A 14,633-nucleotide genomic window follows, 5' to 3' on the forward strand; every position below is an offset into this window, starting at 1 on the left:
TTTTTCCACTTTTTCCCATAGGTTTTGTACACGTTTTTATTCTACAAGCCACTTTGGCAATTATTTTAAATCCGATCAACCTTAAACTCAGCATAGTTATTAACCATCATCTGAGGATGTGTGCCGAAACTTTTCGTCATGCTGACGTCATCACGTGATTTATTATAGAATTTTGAATATTTAATTTTTCCCATAGACTTTGTACACAGAAATTTAAAAAAAAATGTCAATTTTCAGAGGGCATTTTCGACTCTTTGCCAGTAATTCATTTACACCAATCTTTGTCCAAGCAAAGACCCTAGTTCAAACAACATTGTGTAATGATGACGTCATCCGGTGTTTATTTATAGGCAATTAAATTGTGACACTTTTAATATTAAAAAATGCATAAGAAATCAACCGTACGCGTCCGCAGCATTCTGTTGCCGGCAAGTGGTAGAGTAGGTTGAGGTCTTTATTTCATTCAGTGTGCGTGAAATCACGTGACCCTTGCTTCCGGTCGATAAAGGCCAAAACCGGAAGTGGCTTATTATTTGAAAGTGGTAATAGATATGAACTTGCTTTAAACGGTGTTAGTCTCTTGGCTGATAGTATTCTTCAAATCATCTACCGATGACGTCATGCAATCTTCGAGCGCCCTCTAGCGACAGGTTGAAAATTTTCAAAAATGTATTTTGAATAGATGTCTGTGGCGAAGTTTGTCGGAATGGCCTAAATATTGGTGTATATGATGACCTTGACCCACTTAAGACGTGTGCGAAGTTTAAGGTGTATGACGTCATCAGACCGGAAGTCATGAATATTTAATGAGACACTCTTTACAGTCTTATAACTATGGAACTATTTGACCGATTGATCTCAAATTTAGTAGGTATACAGACAGGGATGTGTTATAGATGAAAATTGATATGTCAAGGTCATGTGACCTTCACTTCCGTTTTTACCGGAAGTGGTAATTTTAGACCCTTATATCATATTTCATGAATTATTACTCTGATTAGGTTGAAACTTCACATTAATACAAAGCTATATTGACAGATAATTTTCTTGCATTATTATTACTGTGCACTTAATTATTGTCATGTCATGACGTCATGAATATTTAATGAGACAATCTTTACAGTCCTATAACTATAGAACTATTTGACCGATTGATCTCAAACCTGGCAGGTATACAGACAGGGAAGTGTTATAGATAAAAATTGAAATGTCAAGGTCATGTGACCTTCACCTCCGGTTTTACCGGAAGTGGTTATTTTAGACCCTTATATCATATTTCATGAATTATTAATCAGATCAGGTTGAAATTTCACATTAATACAAAGCTATATTGACAGATAATTAAATTGAATTATTATTACTGTGCGCATAATTATTGTTATGCTATGACGTCATGAATATTTAAAAGGCTGTACCGGAAGTGGAATCTTTAAAAGTAATAATTTCAATTTATTACTTTCATTTTTTGTTAATCATTAAATCATTTTGTTTACGGTCCAATAGAGAATCAAAACTGGGAACAGCTCTGTGGTTGTTCACAACCACAACCTCTAGTTTTGTGTGATTTTATAAATAGAATACTGCAGGCGGAACCAAGAGGCGATTAAGATGACTAACCACCACCGACTGACCAACATTAATTATTTACATAATGGGATTTTTTCCCCCCCAAGTTCTTTGATTAACAATTGGTACTTTATAGTATAGTTTGAAGCAAGGCTAATTGTAAAGACCCAAAGTGGAATGTTTTAGTTTGACGACTTTTAATATTTTTTTTTTTGGGGGGGGGGGCTCATGGAACATTTACAGTATAGTCTACTGCCAGTACTTGTAGTTTTTTGTTCAATATTTTTATTTTATTTGAAGCAATCTTCCATCAATGGAACTTCCAGATACAATGTTGATAAGGGGCAGCCTAGGGACCGAGATATTATTATAACTTTAACAAAGGTACTTTCAAATTGTTTTAGGGTGAGGAAATGCTAAAGACACTTTTTTTAACCACCCTACTGCCATAGCACTCTCCAAACACTGCATCCTTGAAAAATAACATGCTGCCAAACTTATTTTGAAGTGTGCAAAAGTTATAGCCCAAAATGTCTGTAATGGAAGAAAAGGTCAAAGGAAGCTTTTCCCTTCAACTTTTGAAGAAGAGCCATTTTATACAAAACTACTAACAAGAAGAAAAAAATAATGAGCTACCTTATGTGTACAACATACACTTGCATGTTTTAGCAAAATAAAACGGCCTTTACAGCATGCTCTACTAAGTAAACAAAAAAATAGTTTGTTGTAAAAGCAAGTATAAAAATCTGAGTCCATAATATTTTTAATTTCTATATAACTTCGAAATTTTAAACAATCAAAGCATCATGGTTTTATCTTTTTCAACATAACTTGTCCCGTGAAAAAAAGTATTCAGGCTTTTCTTACTGAATGTCAGAGGTTCGTATCGTAAAAAATAAAAAAAATTAAAAAATTAACTTTGGTAAAAGAATAAATAAATGGTACGAATCAGACTACAGAAATGTACAAATCATACAGACTGGATGGACCATGCAAAGCAAGCAGCAAAGAATTTTGTAACTATTTCAAAACACAACTTCAATATTGCACTTATTTAACAAAAAAAAAAATTTAAAATAAGCATAAACTAAACGCACTGAGCCAAACAAATTAATTGTAGTTTTATTTTAGATGGTGATCAATGTGCTGAGTATGCTACGTCTGTAGGAATGATGCAGATTATTTTGGGGGCCGAAAAGCCTGTTGGTGTTGACCATGAAAAGAAGCTGGTAATTACTAGACTTGATTCAAGTCTGATTTTCATTTCCAATCAAAGCTTAAGTAATATTAATGCATACTCCATCCATGTGTATGCCAACCAAAGCATGAATGTACACGACACATGAGTGAATGAAGTCTATTAAAGTTTAGCTTGGCTGATGATCAACAGTTTGGGTAGTAAAATCCATATCAGCTATAACCAGGGAATGCAGGGAATGTTTCAATTATGTACATTTAAATTCTGCTCTAAAATAAAAATCTTAAGGGGATAAAATGGCAGAAAATGCAACACTGTAAAGTAACCAAGTTATTTGTCTGGAAAGTCCAATAATTGTAGTATACTTCAATTACAAAAAAATTGATCATAAAAATAGATTTTTTCCTGTAACCCCGACGGTTGAACAGCTCCTGAGTTCTTCATGAAATCAGGCTGAGTTCTCAACTTATCACATACAGTGACACTTATGCTAGTAAAAATGGGTGGTTTTTTCTTTCCTTTTTTTTTTAAACAAGTTCCGATAACTTTTGTTTTCTTTTAAAACTATCATTTAATACATGCATTTTCTGCTTACAAATAACATACTATTACAAAAAATGTTTTCAAATCAACGTTTGCATAATTAAGAATGTACAATTGTTATGCATAATTTGAACTTTTTTTATTATATACAGAAATCAGTGAGCTGATTCAAGTTATTCAAAATACAATCTTAATGGAAAAAGTTTTGGAAAGTGGTTTTCTTTGCTATTTCTATTAAAAACAGACCCACTTCAATGGTAACAGTGGTTAAAAAAAAAAGGACACCCACATTTGACAGCAATTTTCAACTATTTTAAAAAATTATTTTTAACTGCCGATTAAAAGCTGTTAAAGTACTGGCCTTTAAGCAAATGTGACGAAAAAATGGTTGCATTTGCACATTTTGTCGTTGAGCTATGCTAATTTGAACATTTCATGTGCGAAACCTGTTTGTCCACGGAGGTATACATTCCCTTCACTTGACTGAGCTCAGCAATTGGAGCTTTATTTGAAAGGGCATGACATTTGATTGTTATGTTATGTAATGTTATGCAACAATGAACTTAAGCTGACAGCTCATTGAGTAGATGATCTTAACACTGACATGAATAATTGAACAGCTTCAATCAAAGTTACCAGGGCAAAAAATATTTTGATGGGAAGGTTTTTTTAATTTTTATGAACTACGAAAACTTCCAATTTACATTGAATAACCCGTGGACAAGACTGAGTTTTGGTGACTTGTATTCATATTAGCATAATATCACTATTTTTGCGACTTTTACTAAGCTTTTTTCACCATACATGGTTAAAGGCCTATACTTTACCACTATGTGAAAAAAATATTTAAAATGAGTTCATTAAGTAGGTGAAAATCGCTGTCAAAAGTGGGTGTCTGTTTTTTTTAAAACCACCCTGTAGGCTTGGTTTCAAGACATCCTTAGTGGTGTTGTGTTTCAGCACGCACAGGATAGTTTTTTGGGTGTGGTTCGTAGACCGAGTTAGCTTTGCCGATGGGAACACACCGCCCTCTATCGGGACAATTATGTGACATGCATTCTGCTGCGCGGTACAAAGGCTGCACCGTCTATCGTGAATTACCCTGCTAAGAGTGTCTTCCATCAAGACTAACAGTTCACTTGAGTGAGTGTAGAGTAATGAGATGTACATGTATGTCTTCTGCATACATATATTAAACTATATTTCTGTGAGCCAACTTTTTTTCTGCTTAATATGACGGGCTCAGACTAAATTACATTCACACGTGACACACACAATACAAATGCTCTCATGAAAATTTATGCTCTCCTTAAATTTGGGCAATTGATAATTCCAATGCCTTCCGCTACAAAGCATAAATGCAACAGACACAGTATAAAAAAATCATTATTTTCAATTAAAAAAACAATATTTACCTTTTTTTCATACATTATATATTTCTCTTTGCCATTCTTCTGGGTTTTTTTCTCATGAAAACATCCATCTGTCACACATCCTGTTCCCAAAATTTACTTCCATCGAGCACACATATTTGAAACTGTAGACCAATGTACAACAAAATGTTCCACAAACATTTTCATTAAAAAAAGTATGTCGGAGGTTTTAAGGGAAGACAAAGTTGAGTTTGGCTTTTTGACAAGAGATACTTGCTATTTTTGAGAGCATGAACTGAGGCCTGAAATGTGTACATTAAGTTCAGTTCACTTAATAGAACACTATGTATAAGAACAATGTTGGATTTTTACCGTGGTGCCAGACCCAGTACATTTAAAAACAGGGGAGGGGAGGGGAGGAGCAGGGTTAGAGGGAAGGGGGAAGGGGACAAAAGAAAGTGATGGGCTGTGGGATGTGGGAGAAAGTATGAATTCAGAAGGCAAAATCATTACAAGCTGTCAAGTCAATCACAAATCATCCAGTCTTACAAGGGCTGTGCATTTGATCCGGGTACCGAGTACCCGACCGTTGATGTCAGGAACCGGTTCCAGATTCTAGGATCGGGTACCCGTAACCAACTTTACAAATTACTTAGTAACTTCTCAGACAATGAAAAAGAAAGCTTTTGAATGTAATTTGTTGGGAATTTTCAAATTTGACAAGCAGGCTACATGGGGATAACAAAATATATTTCATGTTTATGACGCTCATGAAAGTTGCAGTTTACACCTTAAAGCTACAAAGCTCACTGTACACACTTGCATCTTGCTGTATTGACACACCAATGTAGTATTATTATTGGCGAACCTTTATGAACAATCTGAACAGCAACTTTCGAGATTTGAATTTTGGGACTGGGTTTCTTCAACGGGTACCTGGATACCCGTGTTTATTTGTTTTTTCAATCGGGTACCCGGTTTCTGTACTACTCGTAAATGCACACCCTAAGTCTTACGACAAATGCCTATTTTCGCCTCTCTTATTTGAGACCCCACTTGTGATTAGACTTGTAACTTGATTGGTGATTGTAATACGGTTGACTTGTGTTTGCCTCGTGACTGACTGTATTATGATTCTTTCACTCGTCAAACCCTGGGCTCAATTTCATAGAGCTGCTTAACAGCCGACTTAGTGCTTACCGAGCCTCCATCTATTACATAGAGACCGTTAAGCAGTAAGCACAGCAAAAGCACGCTTAACCCCATACGTAACAATAGAAATCTATATCGCGCGTAACCACTAGCACGTCCACGCCATGAAATAGTGCTTAAGCAGCAGCGTGATTTTCTGCCATAATAAGCAAGTCTTTTCTGCTGACTGTTAGGCAGCGCTATGAAATTGGGCCCTGTGCTTGATTCACTTTATTGTAACTACACAGTCTTTATTTGTCTGATGTCGCTGGAGATTGGTTCAGCATGTGTTGTTGAGTCTGGAGTCGCCTTTCTCTTCATCTGTAGCCCTCTATGCATCTGGTGAGTTGACTAGCACAATAACGTCTTTGTTGGATTTACAATGTCTGAAATTAAAGGAAGAGTACCAGTATATGCCATTTCTTTCCAAGCTGCAAAGACAATATTGCTTTCATTTTCTGATAAATAAAAAAACAAATGACAAGATGTGACTAGACTGAAAACAAAAACTGCAACTGGAAAATAAATAAAGGATTTAAATAAAAAGATGATTTCCAAACATTTTATGAATGATTTGTGTCTTTCTCTTAAAAGTATGAGTAAAATTGAAACGATTTGAAAATAAACTAAAAATGAAATAAGTCTGAAATAAGTGTTAATAGTCTTGAAACAGCAATACATTTTATGTTGCAGCCATCTTGATTTTTCCCCAATCAAATCAGCGTTACCAAAGCACACAAAAAAAATTTCATTGAGCACTGTTATTGGATACAGGGAACATGACTGAAATGGTGGAAGCATTATAAAGGTCTATTGCAAACAAATAGAGTGGCACATTTACTTGGTTAGGAAAATGTATTTTGTTAATGTAATGCCATGTGAAATTCATAAAAAAACAGAGTTGTAATATTAGTAATCACAAAGTAAGTACATGTATGATGTAAAATTCTTAAACTGATTGGGTTAATTTGTTAAGTAATGATCGGCTGTAAGAATGCAATGATTTCTAGGACGGGCAAGTACTGCAACGTAAATTTGGAATGTAAATTTGGGATAAAAATGACTTCGTTAGTGCGATTCAAAAAGGAAATGTACTCAATCAAAATTTAAAGTATTATCATCAAAAAAACTTGTTAAATAAACAAAATGCCTGCCTAATTATCAAATGTTATTCATCCATGCCATGCGATTTAAAAAACCAATGCATGTTTACTAAAGAAATAAAAAATAGCTTTTTAGAGATTGAAATTGATTTTCATAATATATTTCCTTCAACAAATTCTGAGGTTCGGTTTAAAAACAAAGTGGACCTTTCCTGGCCGTACTTGTACCCTGGTTTATGTCTTACCAGAAATACTTTTAGAAAACCCGAAAACATATCCTGAAACATTTTCAGTTCAAGACAACATAAAGGAAACAAGAACATTTGGAAAATGAAATATAATTTCATTGGGGATTTGTATGCAAGCTTCAGAAATGCAATAAACATATTCCCTGCAATATGCATGCTTAAGTAAATCACACATTTAGCTAATTACCTTATACTCGTTAAGTTTGTTAATGGCGCTGCCTGTTTTTTGCCGTTTAGTAAGCTCTGGTGAAGTCAAGCTGAGAAAACGACGGAATACAACAGAGTAGAAAGAATGAAGATATCCATTATCATAAAGTGAAAAAAAGAGCAAAAATAGCTTGTCAATATGTTAGAGGGAGGGAGCACAGCAGTCGGGTGATCACACGGGGTGGGAGGGGAGGGGAGGGGTTTGACACACACTGAATGTGTGGGGATTCGTGGTGCCAGACATCTTGTACCTTACACTGACCTCGTGATGGTGTGTCACCTGTTTTACTACTAGACTGCCTCCTGTTGGTATCAAGGAGATGGCGGCGGGCAAAACAACAGTTAGATCTCACACAGCAACCTCTTGTCAAAGTTGTTTTTTAATTCCTCATTTAAAAGTCATAAACTAAGAGTCCAGCCTCAAGTCCAGCAACAAGTATTCATATAAGCTGAGACAAAGGCGTCTTTGCTTTCATTCACCCCGTTTCTGTGATCTGACTCGTGAGTTAGAGGCAAATAGGATCATTTACTTTTCATGCATTTTATTCGTTTCACCAAATATTAGTAACACCACTCAAATACAAAGAAGAATGTTCAAAATTAAACCTGTTAAACTTTCAGTTGATTTTACACTTTTTGAGAAAACAGTGAAAAACCATGCACACCCTTTTGATCTGGAAATAATGATAATGTGGTGTTTATAAAGTGCTTTATACCAAAGGTCTCAAAGCACTTCACAATTATTACCCCTGTTCATCAGGCCACGAGACCAGAGTTTGCAGCAGCTCGAGATCAGCGCATTCTAGTCTCTACCTTCACAGGTACCCATTTGTACTCCTGGGTAGAGAGAGGCAATTGTAGTAAAGTGTCTTGCCCAAGAACACCATGTTCCCCATTAGGGTTCGAACCCACGTACCACAGCATGTGAGTCAAACACTGTAACCGTTGGACCACAGTGCTCAAAACAATTTGGTCAATGGCACTCTTTATTCCAAAAATCAGTCAATTGACTGAACGTTGGAAATCACCTACATTTCTTGATTTCTTCTAAATGACAGCAAACCAGACGGAATAATTTCACAGGTGTTTAGTACCAGTATGATTTTCAATCCAAGAAAGCTTTTTGATGATAATTTGGTGGGTTTAATAAATGCAAATGATCCTATATGCCTTTAACTCATGGTTGGCTTGAGACTTGACTCTTGACAGAATTGCAATTTGACTTGTGACTGGCTCCTCAATGCTCCGTTTTGCACCTTGCTATAAGGGTACCAAAACTAACAGCATTAAATTGCTGGGGAATAAAAACTATAAATTCTACAATGTTAAGACTGCAAAATTTGTTAACAAACTAAGCAAGAACGCTACTGTTCACAGTTACTTGAGAATAGAGAAAGAGCTGTTATCGTCCCAGTCCCCAAAAGGAAAATTGCTCATTGATGCATCTGAAAACTACCACCGTCTTCTACATCTGATTTAGGACTCAATTTGAAAATCTTTACCTAAAGATGCCTATCAGGTTAGTACGTTAGACAAAAAAACTTGCCGGTCCTACTTACGTCGGCAAAGCCAATGGTGTCGCTGTCCATGTCTGTGGAGTTGTAAGCACGGCTGTGGTAAGTAGGATTGCGGAACGCAGTCTCTGAGTCATCATCTTCCTCCTCTTCTGGTATGATGTTGCTGCGACTGAACGTCACACTGCCGTCTTCTGTGCCACCATTCTGTTTATAATTTTTTTAAAATCAAAATTAGGTTGAACAGGGAACAAGACTGGGGTAGGGTTTGAACCTGCAATCTCCGGAAATATCGTGCCGATGCTCTACCAACTGAGCTATCCAGCCCTGTGTTGGAAATCTCCCGAATTGTCACTATCTTTGCCCATTGGGAGTTAAAGGAATATACATCATTTGCTTTTGCTGTAATTTTCAGAAATGGATGGAATTGGGGGGTTGGAAATATATAGCAAATATAGTTACACTGACTTTTTTGAGGTTTTGGGTTCGAAAATACTATAAAAACCAAGAAAACAATCATTTTCATGTAGTCTGGTTCCCTGACTCCATTTAAGAAGAAACAGAGCAGTTTACATACATTGGGGAATTGTAAGGTCACGGAACCAGTCTAGCTGGCTTGTAGCCGTTCATAGGTGTGTAATCGATTGCAAACAAGTGCGATGGTCAATTGGGGCCAGTATTTGAAAAAAAGCCAGTTTTTTCCAACGCTGATCGGCCGATCAGCGTTGGAAATTGATATAAAAATAGCACTTTTCTTGAAAATGACAGTATACCAGGTGCCATGATTTTACAGGATGCTTTACTCTGTCATTCACTAACAGTCCAGCAAGGTATTTCAAAATGATTTGGTAGTTTTATTTTTTGATGTTTGCAAATGTTGTATTTTCCCTTTAATGGCACAATGGGCTTTTATAAGTTAGCTGGCCGACATTTACAACTTCTTTTTAATACAAGTGTTACGAAAGTGACACATTATCAAATGATGAAAAGAGGTTGGACCTTCACACATATTGTTTTAGGTGGCCTATGTTGCAGCATGGATATTAAAGATGGATGCATTAACTCACAATGTGCGTCACTGTTAAGCCCACTGTTACTAAACCAACAAAGATTGATGCAAAGAATTTACAGATCTTTGCAGAGAAATTAAACACCTACCAACCCTTGAGAGAATTTTGACAGTTGGTGCCCATTTCCAAAGCAATGGGACGAAACTGTTTTCAGCTAATTCAGTGTTGGTTTTCAAGCAAAACAAAACAAAATCAGCCGTCATTAAAATTCTCAAGAATTTCAAATAAATGACACAAAATCAAAGGCCTGTACTCGCTTATAAACTTCAGCATTTTGTTTGGCAAAAAAACATCTCTACCAGATAAATTATATTCAATCCAGATACAATCTTAGCCCTTGGGCACCAGACTGAAATCTCACACAGACTTACCACACTGTAGCGTGAGATGACAGGGCGGGAACCAGACCGCCGTTTCCTCCTGACTTTGATGACGATTACGAATCCGATGACAACGATGAGTATGATGACAAAGACCGTGATGAGAATGCCGGCGAAGATCTTACTGATCGACACGCCTCCAGAGTTGTTGAACTGGGGGAGATTGGTAAAGCAGACAGAAAAATAACATTAAGTATATGTGCTCTAACCTTGCATACTTTTTGTGGACCTGTGAACAAAAGAGGTCCACAGGATACAGGAAGAGTGAACGCTCTGTGGACTTGCACACATCCACACTAGGTTCCCCCCTCTCTAGAAAACAGGTTTAGAGGCATTTTGGGGTTAGGGTTATCTGTCAAAAATTAAGAGAAACACTCAAGGGAATAATGTTTAAAATAGGGTTCACTGAGTGTTCACAGTGTAAATAAAATATTGTTTGTTCTCTGTAACTACACGAAGACAAAGGAATGTTCACACTAGGTATGTGAGGTAGGCCTTTGTGTTTGTGTGAGTATGTAAACACCGGCAATCTTGGACTAGGGACTAAATAATAATAATAATAATATCGGAGTCTTCTATAGCGCACGTATCTACCAACTATTAGGTACTCAAGGCGCTGGAGATATGTCTATTATTAAAGAAAGGTAAATAAAGTTTATGAGAAATACGAAACCCATTATGTATCACCTTATAAGGGTATACAAGGTGCTGCGGCGCATATTGCATCCACTGCCAGAAACACCCGGGCAAACCCCTTCTCTTAGCGATAAGTGTTACTGGGTTCTTTAACGTGCATTACACAACACACGGGACCTATGGCTTTACGTCCCATCCGAAGGACGAAGCAATAATGGTAAAGTGCCTTGCTCAAGAGCACAAGCACCATGTTCCCATGGTCAGGATTCCAACCCATGCACCACGGCACACGAGTCGAACACCGTAACCATTGGACCACAGCACCCCACTAAAGGGTTAGGGCACAAACAAAGGGTCCACGATTGACCGATAGTCCACAATTGAATTTCCTGTCCAAAACCAATGAGAGCTGTTGCTAAAAATTTGAAAACAAATGAAGGAATAAGGATTAAGGACAATAGGGGTCCTATCGCCGATGTTTACAAAGATACATGTATGTATGGGCGTGAGATTTAGGCACAATGGATTTTAGTTCCTGTAAATTAGAAAAATACACTTCATGTTTGGTGCATTTCTGTGCTCAATATCTCCACAACATCAGTCTATGACGTTGCTCTGTTTACATTTGACACGAACAAAAATCCAGGAATAAATTATTTTCTGTCATAACCCCCCCCCCCCCCCCCCCCCCACTGTCCGTTAATAAAACATGACTTTAAGAAATACTGACCTGGGACGAATACGATGGAAAATATAGAACTTACCGAGTCAAATTCATTGTAGGCAGCGCTAATGGGTTCAGAGATGATATGAAGCACACCGTTGGTGGTTGGAATATCAAACAACCTGACTGGAACATTGTTGATCATGGTGACTTTCTGCAAGATATGAAGCTAATCTTTGGCATGAAAATTGACAAATTTGTATTAAGATTTCTGTGAAATATATTTTAAGGCAATCATAATAGTTCCTCTATGGACACCATGCACGAACAGGAGATGATGCTTTGATCAGTCGTGAGAGTGTCATGGAAGGGACACAGTGCTTGTACGCACTGGTTCAAAAGCGTAAGGCACGTTCAATTCATTTTAATATTATGTACACAAGCCTGTATCATCCTTTGCGTGAAAACAAAATTCACTGTGTTTTCCTTGATATTTCCCTGAGAAATTTCCAAAATTCCGAAATATTTTCACTTTAACAAGGTTGCTGGGAAGTCAAGAGGTGGTTGCAGCAAAGCACCTAAGATACTGATAATATTCACACCGCATTAAGACTTTAAAAAAAAACCCAATATAGCCAGTCAGTCACTGAACACAACTTGGATACATGGCACAAGACGCACATACGCCAAACGGGCGAAAACCTTCCCCTTCTGGGTCACTGTCAAATTCCCTGAGTTTTCCCTGAGTTTGGGTATTTTTCCCCCAACTTCTCTGAATTTTTCCCTGTCTGGAATATGGAAACACATTTTTAAGGTTTTCCCTGATTTCCGGATTGGCTATGAACCCTGATTAAGGCTGCATCCATATCAGCTGTCTAGAGCTAGGTCTAGGTCTGCGCGCATTGAAAATGGACGCAGACAATAGACATAGCTCAGGAAGCCCGTTTTGGACCAACCTAAGAAGTTTCACAACGTTGGTCCGTGCTAGACTCACCCTATCACTGGACACTTTCACTGTCAGTTTTCCCTTGGACCAAGCTGTCATGGACATACCGGATACCAACTGGTCCCTGTGGTATGCCTGGCCAGTCACTATGTGGTTACCGATGGAGAAAGTCTGACAAAGAAAAAATTAAACAAAACATTTGATTACAACACTTTGTTTAAATGATAAAAATCCGTCAAATGTCTTCACATTCTTAATAAAAACATGTTTAATGTCCAGACACAACATGTTTAACATTAAAACTGCATGACCACTGTTGACAAAATGACCTTCTTTCAAGTAAACTATATTCAAAGGCATAGCAAAGAAAAAATTTTCAATAATGCTGCAGACACTTTAGCCAAAACTGACCAAATTTTGCTTTCAATTGCGTCAAAAAGGATATGGCTGTAGTCCTTTTCATATACAAATCGAATCATCAATCACAACACACGTCAATCACAAGTCCATGAAAGTAAGGAAAGTAATTTCAATTTGGGGGTTCATTGTCTTTACTTGCAGCAGAAGCTGAATAGCGAAGGACAAAGCTACAACGTGGTCAAGCTGAAGGCATGTAAAGGCACCTTAATAGGCAGCCACCATTCGACCCATGTCTTACGGAGCACAGCCAGATTGAAAAAGTTGATTTTTGCGGAGTGAAGAAAAATGGAGAGCCCAGGAAAAAAACCTTGTGGCACAGGAGAGAATCAACGAATAACTCTAGTCACACATGACCTGAGCCGGGAATCGAACCCGGGCCACAGCAGTGAGAGGCAAGCACTTGACGCACTGCGCCACCCAGTAACAGGAGACAAACAACAAAGGAATACCATCGTCACTGTTCATTTGGACTTGTGATAACTTCTCATTGACTTGTTATTGACTTGGGGTGCTGTGATCCAATGGTTATGGTGTTCGACTCGTGTGCCATGGTACAGGGGTTCGAACTGTACATTGGGACATGGTGCTCGTGTTCTTGGGCAAGACACTTTACTACAATTGCCCCTCTCCACCCAGGAGTATAAATGTGTACCTGTGAGGACCTGTGATGACGTGAATGCAACTCTGGTACAGGGCGGCTGCTCACTGCAAAAGCACAGAACTGCAAACACAATGAAGATGCTCTGCAAAGTATACTTACCGTGTTGGCTAATGCGGCTGTATTGATGGGAATGAAAAGTGTCAACAATGACGACTCGTTCTTTAATGTGTCAACAAGCTTGAGTCCTACTGGATACTGTCTTGCATAACGCAACAAAGCCTGGAAAACGGGAAAAAGTAAATAATTAAAAAGTGAGTTACAAAAACAAAAAAAAGTTAAGAACACAGATCATAAGATTTGCTTCCTTCGCAAAGTAAGTCCGAAGTTTAACATCTGAGGCCGCTTATTTGGCAAACTTACCGAGTCTGAAAGCCAGTGATGGGAATCTGTACGCGTTGTGAGAGTGTTTGTGAGAGTGTTTGTACTCTACGTACACCTCGAGGACAGACAGACAGAGGGAGAAAAACAGATTCTTTGTTGTCCTTGAACGTTCATGTTTTGTTGAAAACCGTTCTCCATCATGCGTTTATGTGCTTAGTCTATGGGAGAGTGTTATATTATAGGGACAAAGGGAAAGACAAAGCCTTGTCCTCCAGAGTTATGTAAAGCACAACTGTGTGCACGAGTGTGGTGTGGAGGTATGTGCAACTAATGGACATGTTGCTGTAATGTACACTAGCTGATCGCACTGGGACATATGCACCTGAGTATGGTGCTTAACTGCTTATGGTACTTCAATATCAGTGCTCTGTCATTTTGGAGGTAAACCTGGGGCCTTCAGGAGTTTTGCCCATCACTGACATAACTTTATCAGCTCTGTATACCAAGCACTATCCAAAATCGTCCAGGAAAAGAAAAATTATACCTTGAACGATATTGATTGCATCATCAACTGCAATTTCAAATTCAAACT

General features: G+C 37.7%; 1 protein-coding gene across 1 annotated transcript in view; it reads right to left on the minus strand.

The window, feature by feature from the left end:
* Positions 1-5,473: 5,473 nt before the first annotated feature.
* The window catches only part of LOC119737344 (stabilin-2-like), a 67,776-nt gene continuing 58,616 nt past the window's right edge, over positions 5,474-14,633 (minus strand). The window contains exons 56-62 of the mRNA XM_038211635.1: positions 13,820-13,939; positions 12,688-12,810; positions 11,794-11,907; positions 10,385-10,546; positions 8,989-9,150; positions 7,410-7,479; positions 5,474-6,257 (exon numbers count right to left, since the gene is read on the minus strand). Coding sequence (XP_038067563.1) covers positions 7,456-7,479; positions 8,989-9,150; positions 10,385-10,546; positions 11,794-11,907; positions 12,688-12,810; positions 13,820-13,939 — 705 coding nt within the window. The 3' untranslated portion in view covers positions 5,474-6,257; positions 7,410-7,455. The remainder of the gene's footprint in view (positions 6,258-7,409; positions 7,480-8,988; positions 9,151-10,384; positions 10,547-11,793; positions 11,908-12,687; positions 12,811-13,819; positions 13,940-14,633) is intronic.

This window comes from Patiria miniata, unplaced genomic scaffold (genome assembly GCF_015706575.1).
Source record: "Patiria miniata isolate m_02_andy unplaced genomic scaffold, ASM1570657v1 HiC_scaffold_3, whole genome shotgun sequence".
In the NCBI taxonomy this organism is placed as follows: Eukaryota; Metazoa; Echinodermata; class Asteroidea; order Valvatida; family Asterinidae; genus Patiria; species Patiria miniata.